General features: G+C 31.4%; 1 protein-coding gene across 2 annotated transcripts in view; it reads left to right on the forward strand.

The window, feature by feature from the left end:
- Positions 1–11,242, forward strand: part of LOC113849609 (DNA topoisomerase 3-alpha) — a 30,368-nt gene extending 19,126 nt beyond the window's left edge. Inside the window, exons 18-25 of one of the 2 annotated variants that reach the window (XM_027479631.1) lie at positions 317–355; positions 2,525–2,603; positions 5,741–5,812; positions 6,089–6,160; positions 6,566–6,721; positions 9,836–9,956; positions 10,453–10,740; positions 11,209–11,242. In XM_027479631.1, coding sequence (XP_027335432.1) covers positions 317–355; positions 2,525–2,603; positions 5,741–5,812; positions 6,089–6,160; positions 6,566–6,721; positions 9,836–9,956; positions 10,453–10,696 — 783 coding nt within the window. In that variant the 3' untranslated portion in view covers positions 10,697–10,740; positions 11,209–11,242. Of the gene's footprint in view, positions 1–316; positions 356–2,524; positions 2,604–5,740; positions 5,813–6,088; positions 6,161–6,565; positions 6,722–9,835; positions 9,957–10,452; positions 10,741–11,208 lie in introns of those variants that run through there. The other variant, XM_027479639.1, reaches the window with a different exon arrangement.
- Positions 11,243–19,208: the final 7,966 nt, after the last annotated feature.

The following is a 19,208-nucleotide window of genomic DNA, read 5'->3' on the forward strand; positions in this document are numbered from 1 at the left end:
ATGCATTAAATGTAAAATAAGATAAGAGTTTTATCTTACTCTTACCCTATCTTATTCTTATCCAACTTTCATATGCTATCCTTTCAGATTGTATTTTGTTCACCAAATGGGCCCATAAAGTATTTAACCATATCTCCTTGAAATGCAGCTGTATGTTTTCTTATATTTCTACTTGCATATTTTCTGTACTGAAGCATATGAAGGCATCCTTTATCATAATCTTGACAATGGCCTTTTGTTTTATGTGGTTTAGAATGTTGTAACAAATACTGGAAGAACCTTTTATCTGATTAAATTTGATTATCTTAATTTACAGGATGGCAATTTTATGGTTGGATGTTTGGGCTTCCCTCAGGTTGGTGTTCTTGTTTTTTTAGTTATCTGCTAATTGCTTTATTATAAAAGAAGTTACAACTTATCTAACCTTGGAGATGCCAATATGTTGAGGTCCTGCCCCCTGGATGGAATAAGAAATTCTGTTACTATTAGAGAGAAAAGAATTGATACAAGCAACAAAAAAATGATGAGTTCCTTTTTAAGAAATGGCAATTTGGGGGGGGGGGGGGTGGTGGAGAGAGAGAGAATGGACCATAAACAGTTCTCCCTTTTGTTGTGAATCTCCCTTAAAGAAGCCATGGGAACATCATCTAACAGAAGTAATCAAAACTATCCTATCTCATAATAGTGGCAAGGATAGCAAAGCACCCATGAAAATAATGGCATTCTACTTCAACTCGTGCACCAAATAACTGTGAGAGCAGCAACTGCCATAAAGTTTTGTTCTCCTTTCTCCTTCCCAAACTTGCAAAGTTTTGTTGTGCTTGTATCAATGGTAAATGGCGGCTCATGGTGGAAACTAAAAAAACTGCCATAAAGTTATGACAGTCGCCAGGTTACGGCAGATTTATGGCGGATAAAATAAAATATATAAAAAATATTATAATATGCATATATAATATTTATCTAATCAGAAATTTAATATAAATGCTCAAGAAATTTTTAGGATTAGATTATCATTCCAAGTAACAGTATAAAAGAGAAAAATACTGCAGCATAGATGTTATATTAAACAAAAAACTGCTAAATTGAGCTTGAAAAGTAAATCAGAAGATGAATAGCAAAACAGATCTTGAAAAGAAAAGCAAGAATAATCCATGAATAGTAAAATAGATCTCAAACAGAAAATCAGAATAGATGCCGGAAAAGCTTATTTCTCCGGTGAACTGAAAAGCAGAGGAGATGCTGGAAAGTGATTTTTCTGGCAAAATGAAGTGGGTGACCCTCCGGACTAGTTGATTTTTCCAGCGAAATGGAGCGGGTGAGGATGAGAGAAACTACTACTTGAGGTTTCAACTTTTCGTACAGAGAGGAAGAGTGTGGAACTGTGGAAGAAGATGAAATATGTTTTATCAAGGGTAAATGACCTTTCTACCCTTAAAAATAATCAAAACGCTGCGTTTAGGAAAAAAAATCAGAAAAGAGCTTCTTCTTTTCCCCAAAATGGCACAATAGCAACCATGACTTCTCCCTGTTCAGGCCGCGAACCACTCGTAACCACCGTGACGTGACAAACGCCCTGCAACTTGGTGGCAGTGGCAGCCGACGGCTGCTCCGCACCCCACCGGCTCTATCGCGCCGCTATTAACAACTTACCTTAGAGTTTTCCTGCACGGGTCAACTCCTGGACCGGTCGGGTTCACGGCCCAACTCTGCAAAAATGCCATTTTTCAACAATTTCCGCCATGTGCGTAACGGCCGCCATGGCACCGCCATGGAAAAACGGTAACGCTGTAAAGGCAGCTGCCATGGTCGCCATTTAACAACATTGGCTTGTATTCCTTTGCAATAATTTTTATATTTTATAAATTGTAGACAAGAGAAATGTTAGCAGCACTTTCTCTCAAACACACTATTATTGGCAAAAATTTATTGGAAATCACAAAAGTTATGTGGACCCCACTTTTAATTTAATTATTCTTATCCATACATTTATAATTTTCAATAAATTTCAATCAATAAATGGTAGTGTGTACTTAGCACTCTTCTTGTAGACAATGTTCTGAAAAGAGAAAGTAATCATTTGGTGAAATGTACAATTTGGATTCAAGTCTGCTCGTTCAGATTAAAAATTTGGATTCAAAGGCAATCTTTTCAGTTAGATTGCCTAATTGGTTTTAACTTAAGATACATTGTGCTATGATCCTTAAAAAAAAGATATGTAGCCCTAGAAATCTAATACCTCTTCGTGTTGATGACAATATTTTGAATATCATTTCCTTTCTAATATCCTAAGGAACTTATTCCTATTTAATATCTCCTTTTATTAATTTTTACTTTGAACCCTTTCATAATCTAACTAATGCTATTTTAAATTAATCTCTCATATATAATTCCTCTGTGGAGATATGCCATATGAACTTCTCTCTCTGAATTCTGTGTGGTTTTTCTACCTTGCTGTCCCTTCTTTGTTTCCCTGGGTCATAACTGATTGACACAAATAAATTTGACCTCTATGGATGAACAGTGTAGGAATGCTGTCTGGCTTCCTGGATCAGTATCAGAAGCAGTTGTGACCACCAATGTTTGCAACTCTTGTACTCCTGGTTTGTGACTTAATACTTTGTATTGAGATATACTGGTAGCCTGACTGAAAAAAATACATCAGTAGCTTGCATGCCAATGTGTTTTTTTTTTTCCCTATATTTTTTAATGATAAAGAAAGCCTTAAATTTAAGGACTATTAGCCATTAAATGGACTCAACTTTATTGTCTAGTACTAGGACTAGAATTAGCTCATCCCCTCTCTGTAAGTTTGTTATTTACTGTTTGGTGGTGTTGAAATTATAGGGAATTAAGTAGGGAAGGAGGAAAAGAGAGAATTGAGATTATGAACAATATTTCCTTGTCTATGATGACGTGATGGACATCATACAAAAGACAATTTGTTCTATACTCTTAATCCGAAATAAATACAACAACAACAACAACCAAGTCATATCCCATTATGTGAGGTCTGCTACATGTATCACACAATGTCATTAATTAAACAATCTCTTTTAATAACTTTCTCTAAGGAAACAAATAATACAAAATATTTACTTAATCTCAAATAAATAAGGAAACAAATAATTAAATATAAGGAATTATGGAAATCAATCTCAAGATATCACATAAGTTATTTCAAAATATTTTAATGATACAACATTTATAGTATGATATATTTTTTTCCATGTATTCCAACAGTGTCAACTAAAAGTTTATTGAGCTTATTAGCTGAAGCTTGTTACAAATTAACCATTTAGAAAGGAAAATATAATATGGTACGCGCAAAACATGAAAAGACAACTCAGCGGTGCCAAAGACATTGAGATTGCTAGAGAAACAACTCAGCAAGATGGTTGAAATGATCATCAACTGGAAGAATTGGTTGGAATATTGCACAACCAACCAAGTAAGAGGAGACTTTGCCAAAATGATAGGAAATTTCCTGACAAGCAAATCATGCTTAACAAGAACTAAAACTTTTGTAATCAAGAACAAACTTGGAAGCTTCGAAAGGCAATCCAACAAAATTGAAACTATGGCTGGTATGCATACACCAAAACCATAAAGAATTCATCACCTTCATGACTCTAATGAGATAGGAGTAATCAAGATTGTGATTCAAAGGGAAACTAGTATGAATCACAACCAATTCATCATAGATTCGTCGTTGTAGGACTCACTGTCATTGATCAGAATTTAGTGGAACGAGAACATGACAAAAATTATATGGTAAGAGTAGAAATTAGAGGAACTATTCTTCTTTTCTTTATTCAAATAATGGAGTACATATATAGGCAGGATAATAGAAAAGAAAAGGAAACAAAAAATAGAAAAAAAAATGGCCAAGTTGTTTCATATTAGTGCCTAATCTTGTGAACCAAACCCTTTTGAGACTGTTTTAGCCCTTATTAGGGTCCTAAAAGACACAATGAGAAGGGAAGAAAGTCATGGTACATTTTAAGTCTTGAGTGAGTTTTTGAATTGATAAGATCCATTAGCAATAGTAATGAATTGTCTTCCAAAAGAAGAAGAATAAGTACGAAAAGAAGAATGTGGTGTCATGTGATTAGTAACACCAGAGTCAATTATCCAAAGATCCTTAGGCACAATACCAAAAACATTAAAGGAGGGGAACTTAAAATTCTTACCAGTCATGAATAGAAAATAAGTGTCAAAAGATTTATTAAGTGATTCCATAAGGTTCTTCAAACGCTCCACTTCTGCTTTGAGTGTAGGTATCTCCTCCACTGGTTGAGCAGATTGATTATTGTTCATACTCCTTGTACACCAGATGGACCTAACTAGGAGCTAGGCCCTCGAATCCTCCCGAGCATCTGAGGGAGGAACTTGTCCTTCCCATGAAGCTTAAAACGTGTCTTTGGTGTAGCCTTACCTATCACAATAAAAAAACCAATGATCATCCCTTTTGGCAATAGGTTTCCCAAATCCTAGAGTGTTTGTCCCTTGTTTAGGAACCTTTTCAAAAGCCAAGGCAGAACCAACACTCGGTGGATTTTTTGTTCATCATCACCATTCTGTGATTCTCCTCTCCTCAAACAATAAAGAAGGCCTCATAAAAGGAGGGAAGCTTTTTTTTTTCCCCCCAGTATTTGGGCTTGTACAGGGTCATACTTTGGATTAAGTCCAGAGACTCAGAAACATGAAAAGTCAGGAATTCTCAATGGAGTCATCATATGTAGTGGCACCTTCACTATTCTTCAATGTCTAACTGTGAAATTGATCCAGCTCCATCCGTAAGCCATACATATAGCCTTTCATAATAGTTTGTTACTTAAAGAACTCCTTGTTTGGCACTAAAGATTTTACTTTCCAACTCGTAACAAGTGGAGATGTCCTTCATGAAATAGGTTTGATAGAGATTGTCCCAAATCTCCTGGGTTGAAGAGAAAAACATGTAATTCTGACTAATTTCCAGAATCATAGTTCCCCATAACCATGTTATAATTAGAGATCCTCATTGTCCCATACCAAGTCTTCATCTCCCTTGCCGAAGCTTTGCCTTCAATATGGTTTAGCCTTTTTTGACCCTTTGAAGTCCTCCAAATGAATAGAGCCTACTGTAAATAGTTTCGACCATTGAGCTGGTTAGCAGAGCGAAACGTTGGAAGGTCATTAGCACTCAAAAGCATTAGTTGAGATACTTTGGATTTTGTGGTGGTCTTGGATCCTTCTTCTTTTGCCATCAACAGTAAAACATGGGGAAAAAAAGGAGCAAGTACAAAAAAGGCAAGTTTCGGGTGTTCCTTAATGACACTGAATTGGGACTCCAAAACATTGTTAAAGTGGCATAGACAAATAGCAAGTACAAAAAACTTGATTTCAAAATTGTCCAATGTTTTGTCAAACAAGCTATAAATCTTTGAGAGGTCCATGGATAAATCTTTGTGATAAGCTTGGTGCTCTAACATAAGGGAGAGTCTTAGAAATGTGTATCTTTATGTAGATGTTCAGGTTCATTGTATCATGTAAATATAGTAACTGGAAAAATTGTATCTTCTTATTACATTCATAGATAAATATTGAGCCTGTGGTGTAGTTGAAAGATGCAGTTTTCTGTATATACTTCTCTCTCTATCTCAAATTGTATTATTTAACTTATCTATGTTTTGTTGATCATAGTTTTGTGTCTTGTTTTATATATTATTTTCATATCTGATTGTATAAAATATTATAGGTCCTCTTTACTTGATTCAATTCAAGTTTAGGCAGCTGGAAGTACCACCAAACTATAGCGCCAACCATTTGGGTAAGTGCACCTCCTTTTTCTGAAGAATTTTCCTGATAATTTTAGTTTTGCTAGATTCCTTTCCTTATTCTTTAAAAGATATGCATGGAGCTTTGCATTTCCTTTTCACCTGTTTATCCTTTTGGTATCTTCCCCAAGAACAAAAGAAAACCAAAACAAATAAAGGATTCTTGGTTGTTGGTTCTTTAACATATTAGTTCACTTTTTAAAATATGGACTACTCAAACTTCTTTTTAAATGAAAGTCTTGTGTTTAATGAAATGTGTGTTATGATAGGTTGCATTGGTGGCTGTGACGAGATTCTTACGCAATTGACAGAAATATGCGGCACTGGCCCTCGAATGCCAGGTCTGTATGAATGGCAAAGTAGTTATTGCAAACTTTTTTAAAAATATAGCTGGATTATATCTTTTGTTTCATATGAACTAATTGTTGTATGTAGAATTTAGTTGAGTTGAACAATATTTGTAAGCATTGAATGTGAAAAAAATCTTATGTGATAACCTATGCCAATCATGATTCTGTAATTTGATTAATGACATTCAGGCATTTTTAGGAGACATCAACATTTATTTGATGGATATTTATTTTTACTTCCATTTGATTTTCAGCATAAAATAAGGTTTATAATATTTTTGTGTTCATATGTTGGTGACTGAACAGAGTACACGTTTTTAACCTGTTTTATTCCTTTCCCATTGTTTTCATGAATAAATATTGTATCCTCTAATAATACCATGCCATCTTTTCTAGCAAGAGCTCGTGGACCAACTGCTGCAACTAGCAATGCTAATCATACTAACCCGAGGCAAGGAGTTTGTACAAACTGTCAAGAAATAGGGCATTCTTCTAATGATTGTCCTTTACGTTCCAGAAATACCCAACATCGTGGAATGAGCCAACAAAGTGGTAAGGTCCTAGTTTTTAGCATTCCATACCATTTAAGACAGTCTAGTGAGATAAAAAATGTAGTAGTTTTTGGACATGAGCAAGTAATGATAGTCAGTCATGAAGATATTGATATTGTAATTTGTGAGCAGCAAATATTGAGTTTGGATTCTGTTAACAGAATAATAAGGAGTTTGTTATAAAATTTGTTTTTGTTACATCTCTTGGCTTGGCCTGATATGTGATACAAATAAAAAAGCTCTCACTGATGATATGCACTACTTTGTTTTGCAATCATCATTAGGATGCATTATAGATATGTTATGGTGATCATTCCCTGTAATGAATGTTGATGTCCTTGATGTACACAACCTAAGGATGAATACAACAATAAACAATAAACAACAATCAAGTCTTATTTCACAAGGTGAGATTGGTTATATGGATCACATGACGTCATTGAGTTTGGTCAAAAACCAAATTTTCAATAATAAAAATCTGATTATTCAAAAGGTTTTTTTTAATAATTTCTTCTAATGTTTTTTTGGTCTTTCTCGACCCTTTTTTACTAAACTAAAAGTCTTGCAATCCATTCTCCTTACTAGTATATCAAAAACTCTTCTCTGCATATGACCAAACTGCCTTGGACGATTTTTAATCATTTTTTTCACTATAAGTGCTACTTTAATATTCTCTTGTATACTATTATTTTGTATCCTATCTTTTCTCGTGTGTCCACATTCTCATTTTTTTCACTTTTACTTTTTTTTCATGTTCTTTTTAGACCTAATATTCACTATCATAAAGGATAGTTGATCATTTTACTGTACGATAAAATTTCCCTTTAAGTTTGATAGGTACTTTCTGGTTACAAATAATTTTCTTTCTCTATTTTAACCATAACTTTTCTATCATTTTGAATGATTGATCTTAAGTACCTGAAGCTGAGAACTTTGATATAATATCATTTCCAAGTTTAGCCTTTAACAAATGATTCTTTTTTTGCTTTTGGCTAAACCTACAATGCATGTACTCTATCTTATTTCTACTCAAGTGAAAACCCTTAGATTCTAAAGTCTCTCTCCATAACTCAAGTTTTACATTAACCTCTTCTTTCAAATCCTTGACCAACACTATATCATCATTTCAAATAGCATGCATCGAAAGATAATATTTGGTATGCCATTTGTAGTCACATTTAAAACAAGATTAAACAAGGACTCAAAGTAAAGCCTTGATGTAAACCTATTTCAATTGGGAAATACTTAGATACACCTCCAACAGTTAATTTTAGATATCATCCTTATTCTTGTATATAAGACCCAAAGTGCTCTTCCTCCATTCATCTAACATATTCTTAAAGCTGAAAATCTCATTAGAGTTTAGTGAGTCACTTTAATCTTTCTTTTCCGTAACTTTTATAGGGATATTATTAAGACCAATCCCTTTAACATTTTCCATCCTTTTAAGAGTTTCTTTTACTTCTTCAACTCGAATCCTATGGTAATATGCCAAATTTAGTTTGTTCGCATGCAGTTCTAATCTTGTTAAATTTTCACTTGCTTCTTGTTCTTTGTTAAAAGGTTTATTGAAATATTTCTCTCATTGGTCTTTGATGTCTTTGTTGAAATATGGCCTTACAATGTAGCAATAGTAGAGGAAAGAGACATATTACAAGTAATGTGATCAATGGCCTTAGAATTAAGGATCCATGAACCAAGAGAAGAAGATTGAGACACACCAACAAAAGAATTACCCATATGTATAACAGAAGCAATAGAACTAGAGGCCTGATGCACTACATACCATTGAAGGAAGTCATTGTAAGAGGGTGGTGACATAGTTGTGAAAATTGGAAGTGAGGGCCCTGTTTGCTGTCATGCTTTGGGGATAGCCAATTTGTGGGTGGCACACTTGTCAGGTGGTGCTCCTCAGAAAAGGTTGTCTGAACATTAACTAGTAGTGGCAACCAATGATTAGATGGGGAGGAAATCCGAAAACTAGAGGAGCCCAGTTTTTTGGAGAAAAAAAAATGTTGCATTAAGGAGCAGGGAACCACTATGTAATCAGAATAAGATTACCTCTTGTTAGACTCTAGATACCATGTTGAATTTGGGTTTTCAATCTAACTCAACCCAAAATGCTAATTCTTAAGGTGAGGATTGTTTTAGCCATTAAAAGTTCTTATTAATCATATCTATAGTCGATATGGGATTTTAACACACCTCTTCACTCTCAAGATTGGACATTTAGAGCGTGAAAATTGTACAATTTTTTTTTTTTTAAATGTAGCCCTGGATAAGCTGCTGGACCAGGTCAGCTGTACTGTGAGGTCCACAAGGCCAAATTTTGTTTTATTTTTCAATCAAAGGTGACCCAATATCATATCTGCGATAAGCTCTAATAACATGTTAAGAAGAAAGAGGAATGAGAGACTTATAATCAATCAAAGGTGACACAACAAAGCTTGTATTTGTAATAGGAATAATTAATACACGAATTCAATAACAAAATATACAATTACTTGATTACCATAATTACAAAGATATTAACTTTCTTATTTACATCATTACTATAATTACATATTTCTGAAAATATACTTCATATTTTGCCTTTTCCTCACTCTTTCTCTGTTTTTCTTGCTTTATTTTTTACCTAGATTGCTCTCCAGGGTTTTGATTATCAGCCTTCTATCCTAGAAATCTGTCTGATGCCTGATCAAAGCTGATCTGTTATAGATGATAAGTAATGTGCTGATGAATATAATAATGCTGCACATAGTGTTTTTAGTTACTACTCTAGGATGATAATGTGCTGATCTATGCTATAATAATACTGCACACAAGTGTTTGAAATATGCATATGAAATTACAAACATGAATCACTTTTACCTATTTCTACAAGTCATTACTACTCAAGTTATGATTTGTGTTTGTAATTTCTTGTGTATATTTTCTATTGGGATGTTAAAAGTGAGAACTGAATTAATTTGCAAAGCAAAAAAGGATTCTTCTTAACTTGGTGCATCGTGTTAGAAATTCTTGCTCTTCAGTGTTGCATTTTCTGGTTGTCATTTAGCAGCTGTCAAAGTTGAAATTCAAAGCAATGCATCTTAAAAACCTTCAAATGATGCAGGGGAAGCTTCTGTTTCATGCAGTTCGTGTGGAGCAATATGTGTTTTGCGCACTGCAAATACTGCAAATAACAGGGGAAGGAAGTTCTACTCATGTCAATCACAGGAGTGCAATTTCTTTGTGTATGTGAACTCTTGATCTTCTTTTATATATAAATCAGCCTTTTAATGTATAATTACTGTTAGGAGTGCCCGAAAAATAAAGAGTTTCAATAAATTTAGTTCACTGGCCATTAAATGTTTAATTTCGCAAAGTTTTATTTGGGGAGTTTTTCTTGTGTTTGAGTAGAGCAGGGGGATGGGCACCGATTATCTGTGCCAATTGTTGTGACTAACTCAGGATTGACATTAATAATGTCTAGAATCTGGACAACAGAATGATTAACCTGCCAACCTCTTTCCCTATGGTTGCCTTTCATCCACAAATAGCACAAGCTCACATTTATAAAATTGGATTTATTTATGACTTCCATAACATAATTTGTGAATCTAGTTTATGAAGATGCATCAACTCTTTTCAATGTGTGATGGATGATGTCTTAAGCAGTTTATAGAAATGGAACACATTGCATTGGTTTGAGGTAGTTAATTGTTTTCAGTCTTATCACCTCTATTACAGATGGGAGGATAGCCTCAATGATGGCACTGGCGGAAGAAGTGCAACACGTTCAAATAGTATTCCAGCATCTAACCCTAGGCGAAATGGTGGTCGTGGAACTCGTGGTAGAGGTGGCCGAAATGGATCTCATACTTCTAACATGACTTTTGTGTCAGCTACTGGGGACCCTATTTCTGGTAGAAGGTGCTTTGTGTGTGGTGACCCATCTCACTTTGCTAATGTTTGCCCCAACCGTGGAGTCTGATGTTTCCTCAATGATTCATCTCAGCTGTATAGATGGAAATCTAGGTTGGGCATCCAGAACCTTTCTGTCTGTTTTGCATGTGTTTGATTAAGCACCGTTAAAGTTGTATGTTAAATATTCTGAGCATGCATTACCATAACTTGTACTGGTTCTAGTTAGTATGCCAATGCTAACTGTCAAATTTTTTCCCCTTTGTTTCATTCATCATTTATCATCAATACAAAGGAAGCATTTACTTATTCAAAACTAAAAACAATTGAAGAATCATTTTCAATTGCATCTCCTTAGGTGCTGAATTCCATCACTGGTCAAATCCATGTATGCCCTGCCATTTGATAGAGGGTCTTGGGACTGATCGATTCCTGTTATTGTTGTTTTATAGGAAGGGAGTAGGGACATAAGTTAATATCATTGCATGCCCTCGTGGAATACAGCTGAAATAGGGAAATCTCGTCTTTAAAATTTTTCTAATAAAAAAAAGTAAAGTACGCTGCTCCTACTTGTTTATTTAGGTGGGGGTGAGAACTGCAGATGCACTGCAATGACATAAATTATAAAGGTTTTTTTGTTTCATCTGCATCAACCAGTATTTTGTTTTGTAATATTGAGGTTCAGTGGTTTTCAAATCCAGAAATTTTAGTCACACCGTCTGTTTGTCAAGCACATGGTGGGTAGGCTGTCACGAAACAGTCCATTTGCTAAATCTGCAGGAGCATGTGCGAGGGCGACTCATAACTGGTGGACTGCAGGTAAATGGGGAGGAAAAGATCCATACTTGGTAACGAATTTTCTCAATCAGAGTCTAATTTATTAAGAAGTTTGTGTGTACATTAATCTAATCAAAGCATGTAGAGGCCTGGAAATTGAATGTGTATCGGCAGATTAATTTTATAATACTTTATAATGAGATCAAGGCCATCGAATTGTTTCTCTTTTTCTGTATGTCAGATTTTTTCGAGTTTTTCCTTTTTGGTCCAAGTTATTCTAGTTGACGGATCTAATCATTTCCTCAAACTTAATTTCTTTTTCTTTTCCTTTTTCTTTTTAATATGCATACGGGCTTTAACATTTTGCACAAAATTCAGACATAGCATCTTTTTTGGGCCACAACTAAGCTGCTGATTCTTCACATATCAAGCAAATAGGATTGCTAAATTGTTTAGATTTCAACGTGTTTTTTCTTTTCTTTTCTTTTTTTAGTTTATTTGCTGTGTATTGCTGTAATGTTATTATTTAGCAGTTTTGACTGCAAGTGTCATTAGGCATTTTAATCAATGAAGCATTGACCTAAAAAGCATAATAAGGATGTAGAGATTCAAATGTTGCCATATATTTAGATCGAAGAAAATGTGCACGATGTCCGTCATTTTATTATTGTTTCTCTTTGCCTTTCATTTTTCATTCACGTCATTTTGTTGTATAGTTCTAAGGGGTTTTGACTTTTTGCTGCTGGGATTCCAGACGCCAATATTCATTAAATGAATGGAGTTTGAGGAGAAGTCCCAATCTCCCTTCCCCCTCTAAATTAAGTAATCGATTGATTATACAAAACAGTTTGGAGGGAAAACAAGGGGTTATGTTACGAAAGGATTTATTGCTTTTATCCGTTTCCCTAAAATATTTCTTAAACTGGGGAATTTTTATTAAATATGCCCTCTTCTTTTCCCTCCATCTAAATAAAGGTAAAATAGTAAATAAAACTTTCAAAGGTCATTTTTATCGACTACCCTAGCGATTACTCTGTATTTTATTTCTCGGATCTCCTATAGTAATAGTTCAATAATTAAATACAAAGATGGTAGGTGTTTCTTGCATAAAGATAAAATCGGGATTTAATTCCTTTAATGCGATTGAATATGTAAAGTGAGAAAGTGGAGAGTTTTACAATAGTTTTGTTTTAAAGTATTTTATAAACATAATTTTAAATTAGTAGTTGATAAAGTCCCATTATACATTTTCACTCGGGATAAGTCAAACTCATAATTGAGAGTTTAAATTTTTTAACATCCCAGTTCAAGTTTATTTTCTCTAAAGGGTTAAAAAAATAATTTATTATTTAAAGGAAAACCTCTTTTATTTTTAAGTAATAACTAGAATTAAAAAAATAGTTCTTACATTTAGTATAATTTTTGGTAAATTAATTTTTTTGTTTTAGTTCATATGAAAAAAAAAATGTCAGGAAATTAATCCCTATCATTCGTTGAAGTTATAGTGCTATTAGCAGTTTTTTAATGTAAGGAGCAAATTAAATTGTAAGAATTAAGTTTAACTGTTTTTTTTTATAAGAATTAGAGTGTAAAAACAAACTATATTTTTTTTATCAGAATTAAATTAAATTGTAAGTTTAAGTGTATTTTTAGTCTTTTTAATTTGCATGTATGTGATATTTTTCCTCTTAAGTTTTTTAAAGCTAATTAAGTCTTTTTATGTGTAAATTTCGTCCCTATAAAATTCTCAAAATATCATTTTGTATCCAAATATCTGAAGTATTTATGATGAATTTGTTGTATAAATTAAATTTAAATATTTAAAAATAAAAAAGAATACAATTTTGAAAAAAATTAAATAACTCTTTAAGATGTGATATTGGGGTTTGTAGAAATTTATTTGAATTTTTAAGATTTTGACCAAAGAAAATGTTAAAGTAGATAAGTGAAAACATGAAAAAGACAATATAAAATGATAGTATAGGAAATAATATTTATAATAAAAAAGATGACTGAAAATTATAAATTATCTACGGTAATTCAGTTATATTATGTGCAAAAAATATCTTTGAAAGTGTTAAAAAAAAGAGTGAATTGCATGATATTTTGTTAGATAAATAAGAATAAAGGGAGATCTAAAAAAACCTTAGATAAGTTATTAAAAGAGATCTTTTAATTAAATTTAAAATTTTAATTTTTAATTGAACTCAATATTATTGTGTGATCTGTATAATTAACATCTCATGCTGAGATAAGGCTCGATTATTGTTAGATTTTGACTAAATTTTGATTTTTTTTTCTATGATTAAAGTTTGATGTTTGAGTTGGTGTGTTTTGAGAGGAAAAAATGTTTTCAATTTATTAAAATTTTTGAATGGTGTAGGTAGAAAATAATTCTTGAACAAGTTCATTTTAAAAAAGATACTTATCAAATTTGATAAAAATAAGGGTTTAAAGTCATACATATGCCAAATTAAAAGAATTAAAATACAACTAAACTTAAAGCTTATATTTGTACAGTATAAATCAGGTATAGAGATGGATATAATATTGGTTAACAGTATAAGCTAATTTGTATTTTTTTATGCGAAGATTAAAATATACTGTTCTTTAATGTAAAGACTGAAAAAGCATGTTTGATAACCTTAATAATATTATATATACAAACATTTTGTGAATGAGGACAACTAAAGAAGTAAAGATAACTAGCATTATGCTTAGCTACTGAATGATCGACCGTTTACAGAGCTAATGGCATATTAATCAAGTCCAAACTCGCAGACAATTATCTTTTAGCAACCCAAAGGGTCGTACAGATAATTATTCTTGAAATGAGGTAACTGAGAGACAAAGATTAAATTATAGCTTATTCTCCAGCCCGAAAAGTAATACCCTTCGGCTTCATGGAGTGCAATTTCGACCATACTGCCAAAGGTAGTGGGTAGCATCATTTTCAACCAGAAAGCTAAAAAAGTCTTTCCCATATGTTCTTTTTAGAGTATTTTAAATATTCCTTTACCTTTTTGTATGCTGTGAATTAAAGGTTCCCTTGCTTTTTATTATTAATAAACATGATTTCAACAGTGTTGCATGGAATTTCAAGGTAGGGAGAAGGCATCAAATGAAACCCTCCACTACCCAGGTTAGGTACAAATTTTTTAAGGTACAAATTCAGATGTAGATGGTTTAGCCAAGTTCATAGGGGACAAATAATATCAGCCTCCATGTGCGTACTTCTAACACGTGAAATAAATAAATACAGAGTTCACCTTATTTTATTTCCATCATAAAAATTAACCCAAATTTGAGTAGTTCCGTAAGAAGGAATTAGGAAACTGGCTTGAAAGGAACGTCGTCTCTGTTGGCAAAATGGAATTACAAAGGTAACCTCACCCCCGCCCTGTTATTCGGAATGTATGGATGCATGTGACGTGGCATACGACTGGTCTATTTTTATTGTAATTTGGGATTATATTTTTTATTTTTTTAAAACTATTTTTATCTGATAAAAAATATTCATTTTTATATATTTTTTTCTTTTACAAAAACTTACCTGTAAATTTACTCAAACAACGTAATTTAGACATTAAAATATCTTTTATAAGTATGCTTATGCGTTTCCTTATCAACTTTGCATACTTAGCTCTTCGGTACTACGTTTTAGGTTTTTATTAATCTTATTACTATTCACGCCATTGAAAATGTATCATGTCGTGTCTCTGTGTATGCATTGTAAATATGAAGTACGGGAAATATAAATATCTGCCAATAGAAAAGAATATTTATTATAAAGCTTGATTTTCAAATGTTACATGAACAATTATCAGTATTATAATAAAGTCATGTAAACTTTTATAATTAAAAATTTTCTAACCTGCAGACTAACAAATATTATAAAATAATATTTTTTTTTCTGAATTCTCAATGCATGCTGTTTTTATGGAAGTTTAATGAATATAGATGACTACAATTTTCATGAAATGCAACTATTGAAATTTTTATTGAAAGTTGATTGATGCAAGCTCTGACAAACCTCAGTTTTTGAAGCTGCTGGTTAAGTAAATAAAGTTTGATTTGATAACTAAGCTATAAAGATCTTTTACCTAATTCTCTTTCTGGGCTTGAGTGGTAACTAAAATACAAAAGCGGAGCATTGGCATTTCTCCGTTGTAGTCCCGTGATAAGGACAGTGTCCGCCCAACCCCCTCTTATTTAATGAAATGCCTTTGTGTTCAGCCCTACCGTTAGTCCGACTATTTTTTATCAGAATATAATCTTAAATTCTTTTTTAGAAGATTGAATGTATTAATTTTTTCATAAATCATTGTCAAATCATCCTTCAAAAATAACAAATAATTATTAAATTCATTCTATGTTATTCCTTTTAATTTCTATAAAGATGAGTGTAATAGTATTTCAAATTCAAGATAAAAATACTTAATAAAAATAATTAAAATGTATAATTATTTTAATCGTTACATTAACATAATCATCAATATATTTATGAAAAAAGCTTTTTCATGATGAATGAGTTCACGGAAAGGTTATCAAGAGTTACATTCTTCCATTTAACTTGAGATTTTGCATGTTCGTTATTTTTGTTATTAAATACTCCTAAATTTACATAATAAAAATTTTGTTGTTGTGATTTACTCGTAAACTCATTCGTAAGTTCTCAGCAACCGCTAATTTAGCATAATTGGAACTGAATACTCAAATATTATAGCTTGGGTGGGGAAAAGAATAAAACTTTTGATTTTGAGGGTATCTCTGACTCCATAAGCAATCTCTGGTTTCCCATACACTTGTATGGCTTTTGTTTGCTTTTGGAACGGCTAGTATTACATGGGTCCCTTTTTCCTATTAACAAAAAATTGGTGTGCTCATTGCTTAACACTTCTTTTTGTAGTCACATCTCTCTTTTGATTGGAATGGTATATTCTTTTTCGTCACCAAATTAACATCCCCACATTTTTTCCCACGCCTTATTTCTTGATATGCACGTAACATTTTGGCTATATGGTTAGTTTTATTTTATTTTATGATGTAACATAAATTTTTGTGAAAATTGTATATGTTTCACGACAATTTTCGCCTACAATTCAAACAGCTTGAATTTGCTAGAAGACATATGAGAATTCTTGAGGAGGACCACCTACGCAGCAATCGCCTAATTTTATAGAAGAAAAACTTTAGGTACGGTGTCACAAGTGTTTTAGATACTATTCTTTAGTTAAAATTAAAATTTTATTTTAGTAATTCATACAATAAATTTTAATATTAAAAGTGAACATATGCAGTAAAGTAAAAAAATTATTTTAATTAAAATTAATATAAAAAAATATTCATAATATTTTACATAAATTTTATTTTCAACAAATTAATAACTTTAGTGTTGACCTTTTGTCGATGCATATTTTGATACTATTATTGTTATTATTATTTTATTAAAATTTTATTTAAGTAATACTGTTGGTTTTTAATATTAGTATACTAATATTTATTGTGAATATTTATTATACAAATTATTATAATAAAAAATTTAATTTTAATTAAAAATCTAACAATGATAATACTACTGCACCTCAATGTTGTCTATATATTGACACTTCGGAAATTTAGTTCTCAGAAAATCGTGTAACTCATGCGCATTTGGATAGAACAATAAACACACACCTTAGCATATTTTCGTTCAATTATGAAGAAACGTGGCGCACAAGAATTAAAAATTGAGTTTAACTATTTATAAATGGTATATTTTTAATATAATAATTATTTTTTGATAAAACACCATCGCTTTTAAAAGTTTGCAAAATCGTAAATTTATAATGAAAAAGTGTATTATTTGATAATGAATTACCAATACAATAGTTAATTATTAATATGTTAAATAAACAACCCATACCGTTAATCTAAGATCTTATATTATTAATCGGCGTGAAAACAATATAAAAAATAGTGGTTCACCATCATCATATACATTTGCTAAATTAACCCTCAACGGTGTGCGTTTGTGGACAAGGAAGCACAATCATTCTAAATAAATGTGGACCCCGTATTAAAGTTTCCTTTGAATGACTTGACCTCTAACATTATTATTGTTATTTGTCACATAATTGTATATTCGGCCACACAACATCTTTGCCAACATCAGAACATGTAACATGCCAACTAATGAGTAAAGCCCATTCATACGTACGTTTATTAATATTGTGATTTTTTCAAGGTTCCATGCTTTGAAATGTTTGGAGATTAAGACAACCCCTGAGGTCCCAAATTTTAATTTCAGGCTTTCAGCACCATTTAGTTTATTAAAAGCAAAATGTCAAATAGTGCATATATTTTGACCAAAACTGCTCAATATCATTACCCTGTTTCAGTTTTTTAATTTATCGTTTAACTAATAAGATGTAAAAAACTCTTCCTTACAAATTTTGGGCAAAAGCTTTTGGTACCATGTAAAACCACTCTTGTTGAAAATATTAACACAATTTGAATCGTTGTTATGTTTTATTTTATTTTAAACTTTGATTCGGCGCATCATGTTCTGAAATTATCTAAAGATAATCACACTTAAATGACGATCAGCACAATGATTTTCTATTAAATGGGTTAATTTTACAGTATTATCCAATTTTTATATTAATTAATTTAATTAACTTTTATTCTATGTTAAAAATGTTTTTCATTTTTAATACGATATTTATTGTTATTTTTCTCTTAATTATAATTAGCATATTAGATATTTAAGAATTAAAAATGCAAATTTTATTAGCAAAAAAATGTAAATTTAAAATATAATAATAAATATGGTCCCTCACATTTAAATAAATAAATATTTTTTTTTATTTATCACTTTAACATTTTAACATAAAAACTAAGAAATATATTTAATATTCTTATTTTTATTAAACTATTATATCATTTATTACTATTGTTAATCCATTATTATTTTATTTAAATTTAAATTCATAATTAATAAAAACAATTAATAATATCTTAATACTTTTGAAAACTAACAAATATTTCTTTGATTGGGCTAGCTTTTAACGAAGAGTGATTGATCAATGTTTTAAAAAAAAGTTTGACACTAAAGATGTATTTAAAAATAATAGTTTGATTAAATATTTATTTACTAAATATTTTATTATATAAAGATTTATATTATAAATTAGATAATACAATTTATTATTAATATAAATTTTAAAAATATTTTATTAAATTATATACAAAGAGGCTTAATAACATAAAAAATGTATTAGAATAATAAATTAAATATATAAATTGTTTTAAATTTACTCTTAAATATGTTACAATATCTAGCAAGACTCGATAATGATTTTTTTTTCTTCTAAATTATCATAAAATCTCCTTTCTTTAAAAATTTTTTAATATTTTTTTTATGTTTCTTTCCAAATATATATAGATAAGATGAATAACTAGCAATAAACAAAAAAAGGCTTCAATTACCGTTATTAATATAGCTTATTTATAAAATAAATAAATATAAAACATTATAAATCGAGCATGCATTTACTGTGAAGGAATCAACCCCTTCAAAGCAGTCTTTTTCAGAGGCGGGACTGTACCGTCTACAGTAATTGCATGGGTCTTACAACATGCTATCACTCTGTCGATGATTCAGCATTTGACACGTCAGCAACGGTCCATTGAGATCTCGATAATTGATAGTTGACGTGACTTGTACACAGAGAACTACGATCAAGGACTGCACAACCAACGGAACAGATCGAGTCCACATTTCCACCTCAACCGAGAAGCACCGTAATATTTCCCTAAGACAG

Source organism: Abrus precatorius, unplaced genomic scaffold (assembly GCF_003935025.1).
Source record: "Abrus precatorius isolate BTA unplaced genomic scaffold, Abrus_2018 Scaffold10, whole genome shotgun sequence".
NCBI lineage: Eukaryota > Viridiplantae > Streptophyta > Magnoliopsida > Fabales > Fabaceae > Abrus > Abrus precatorius.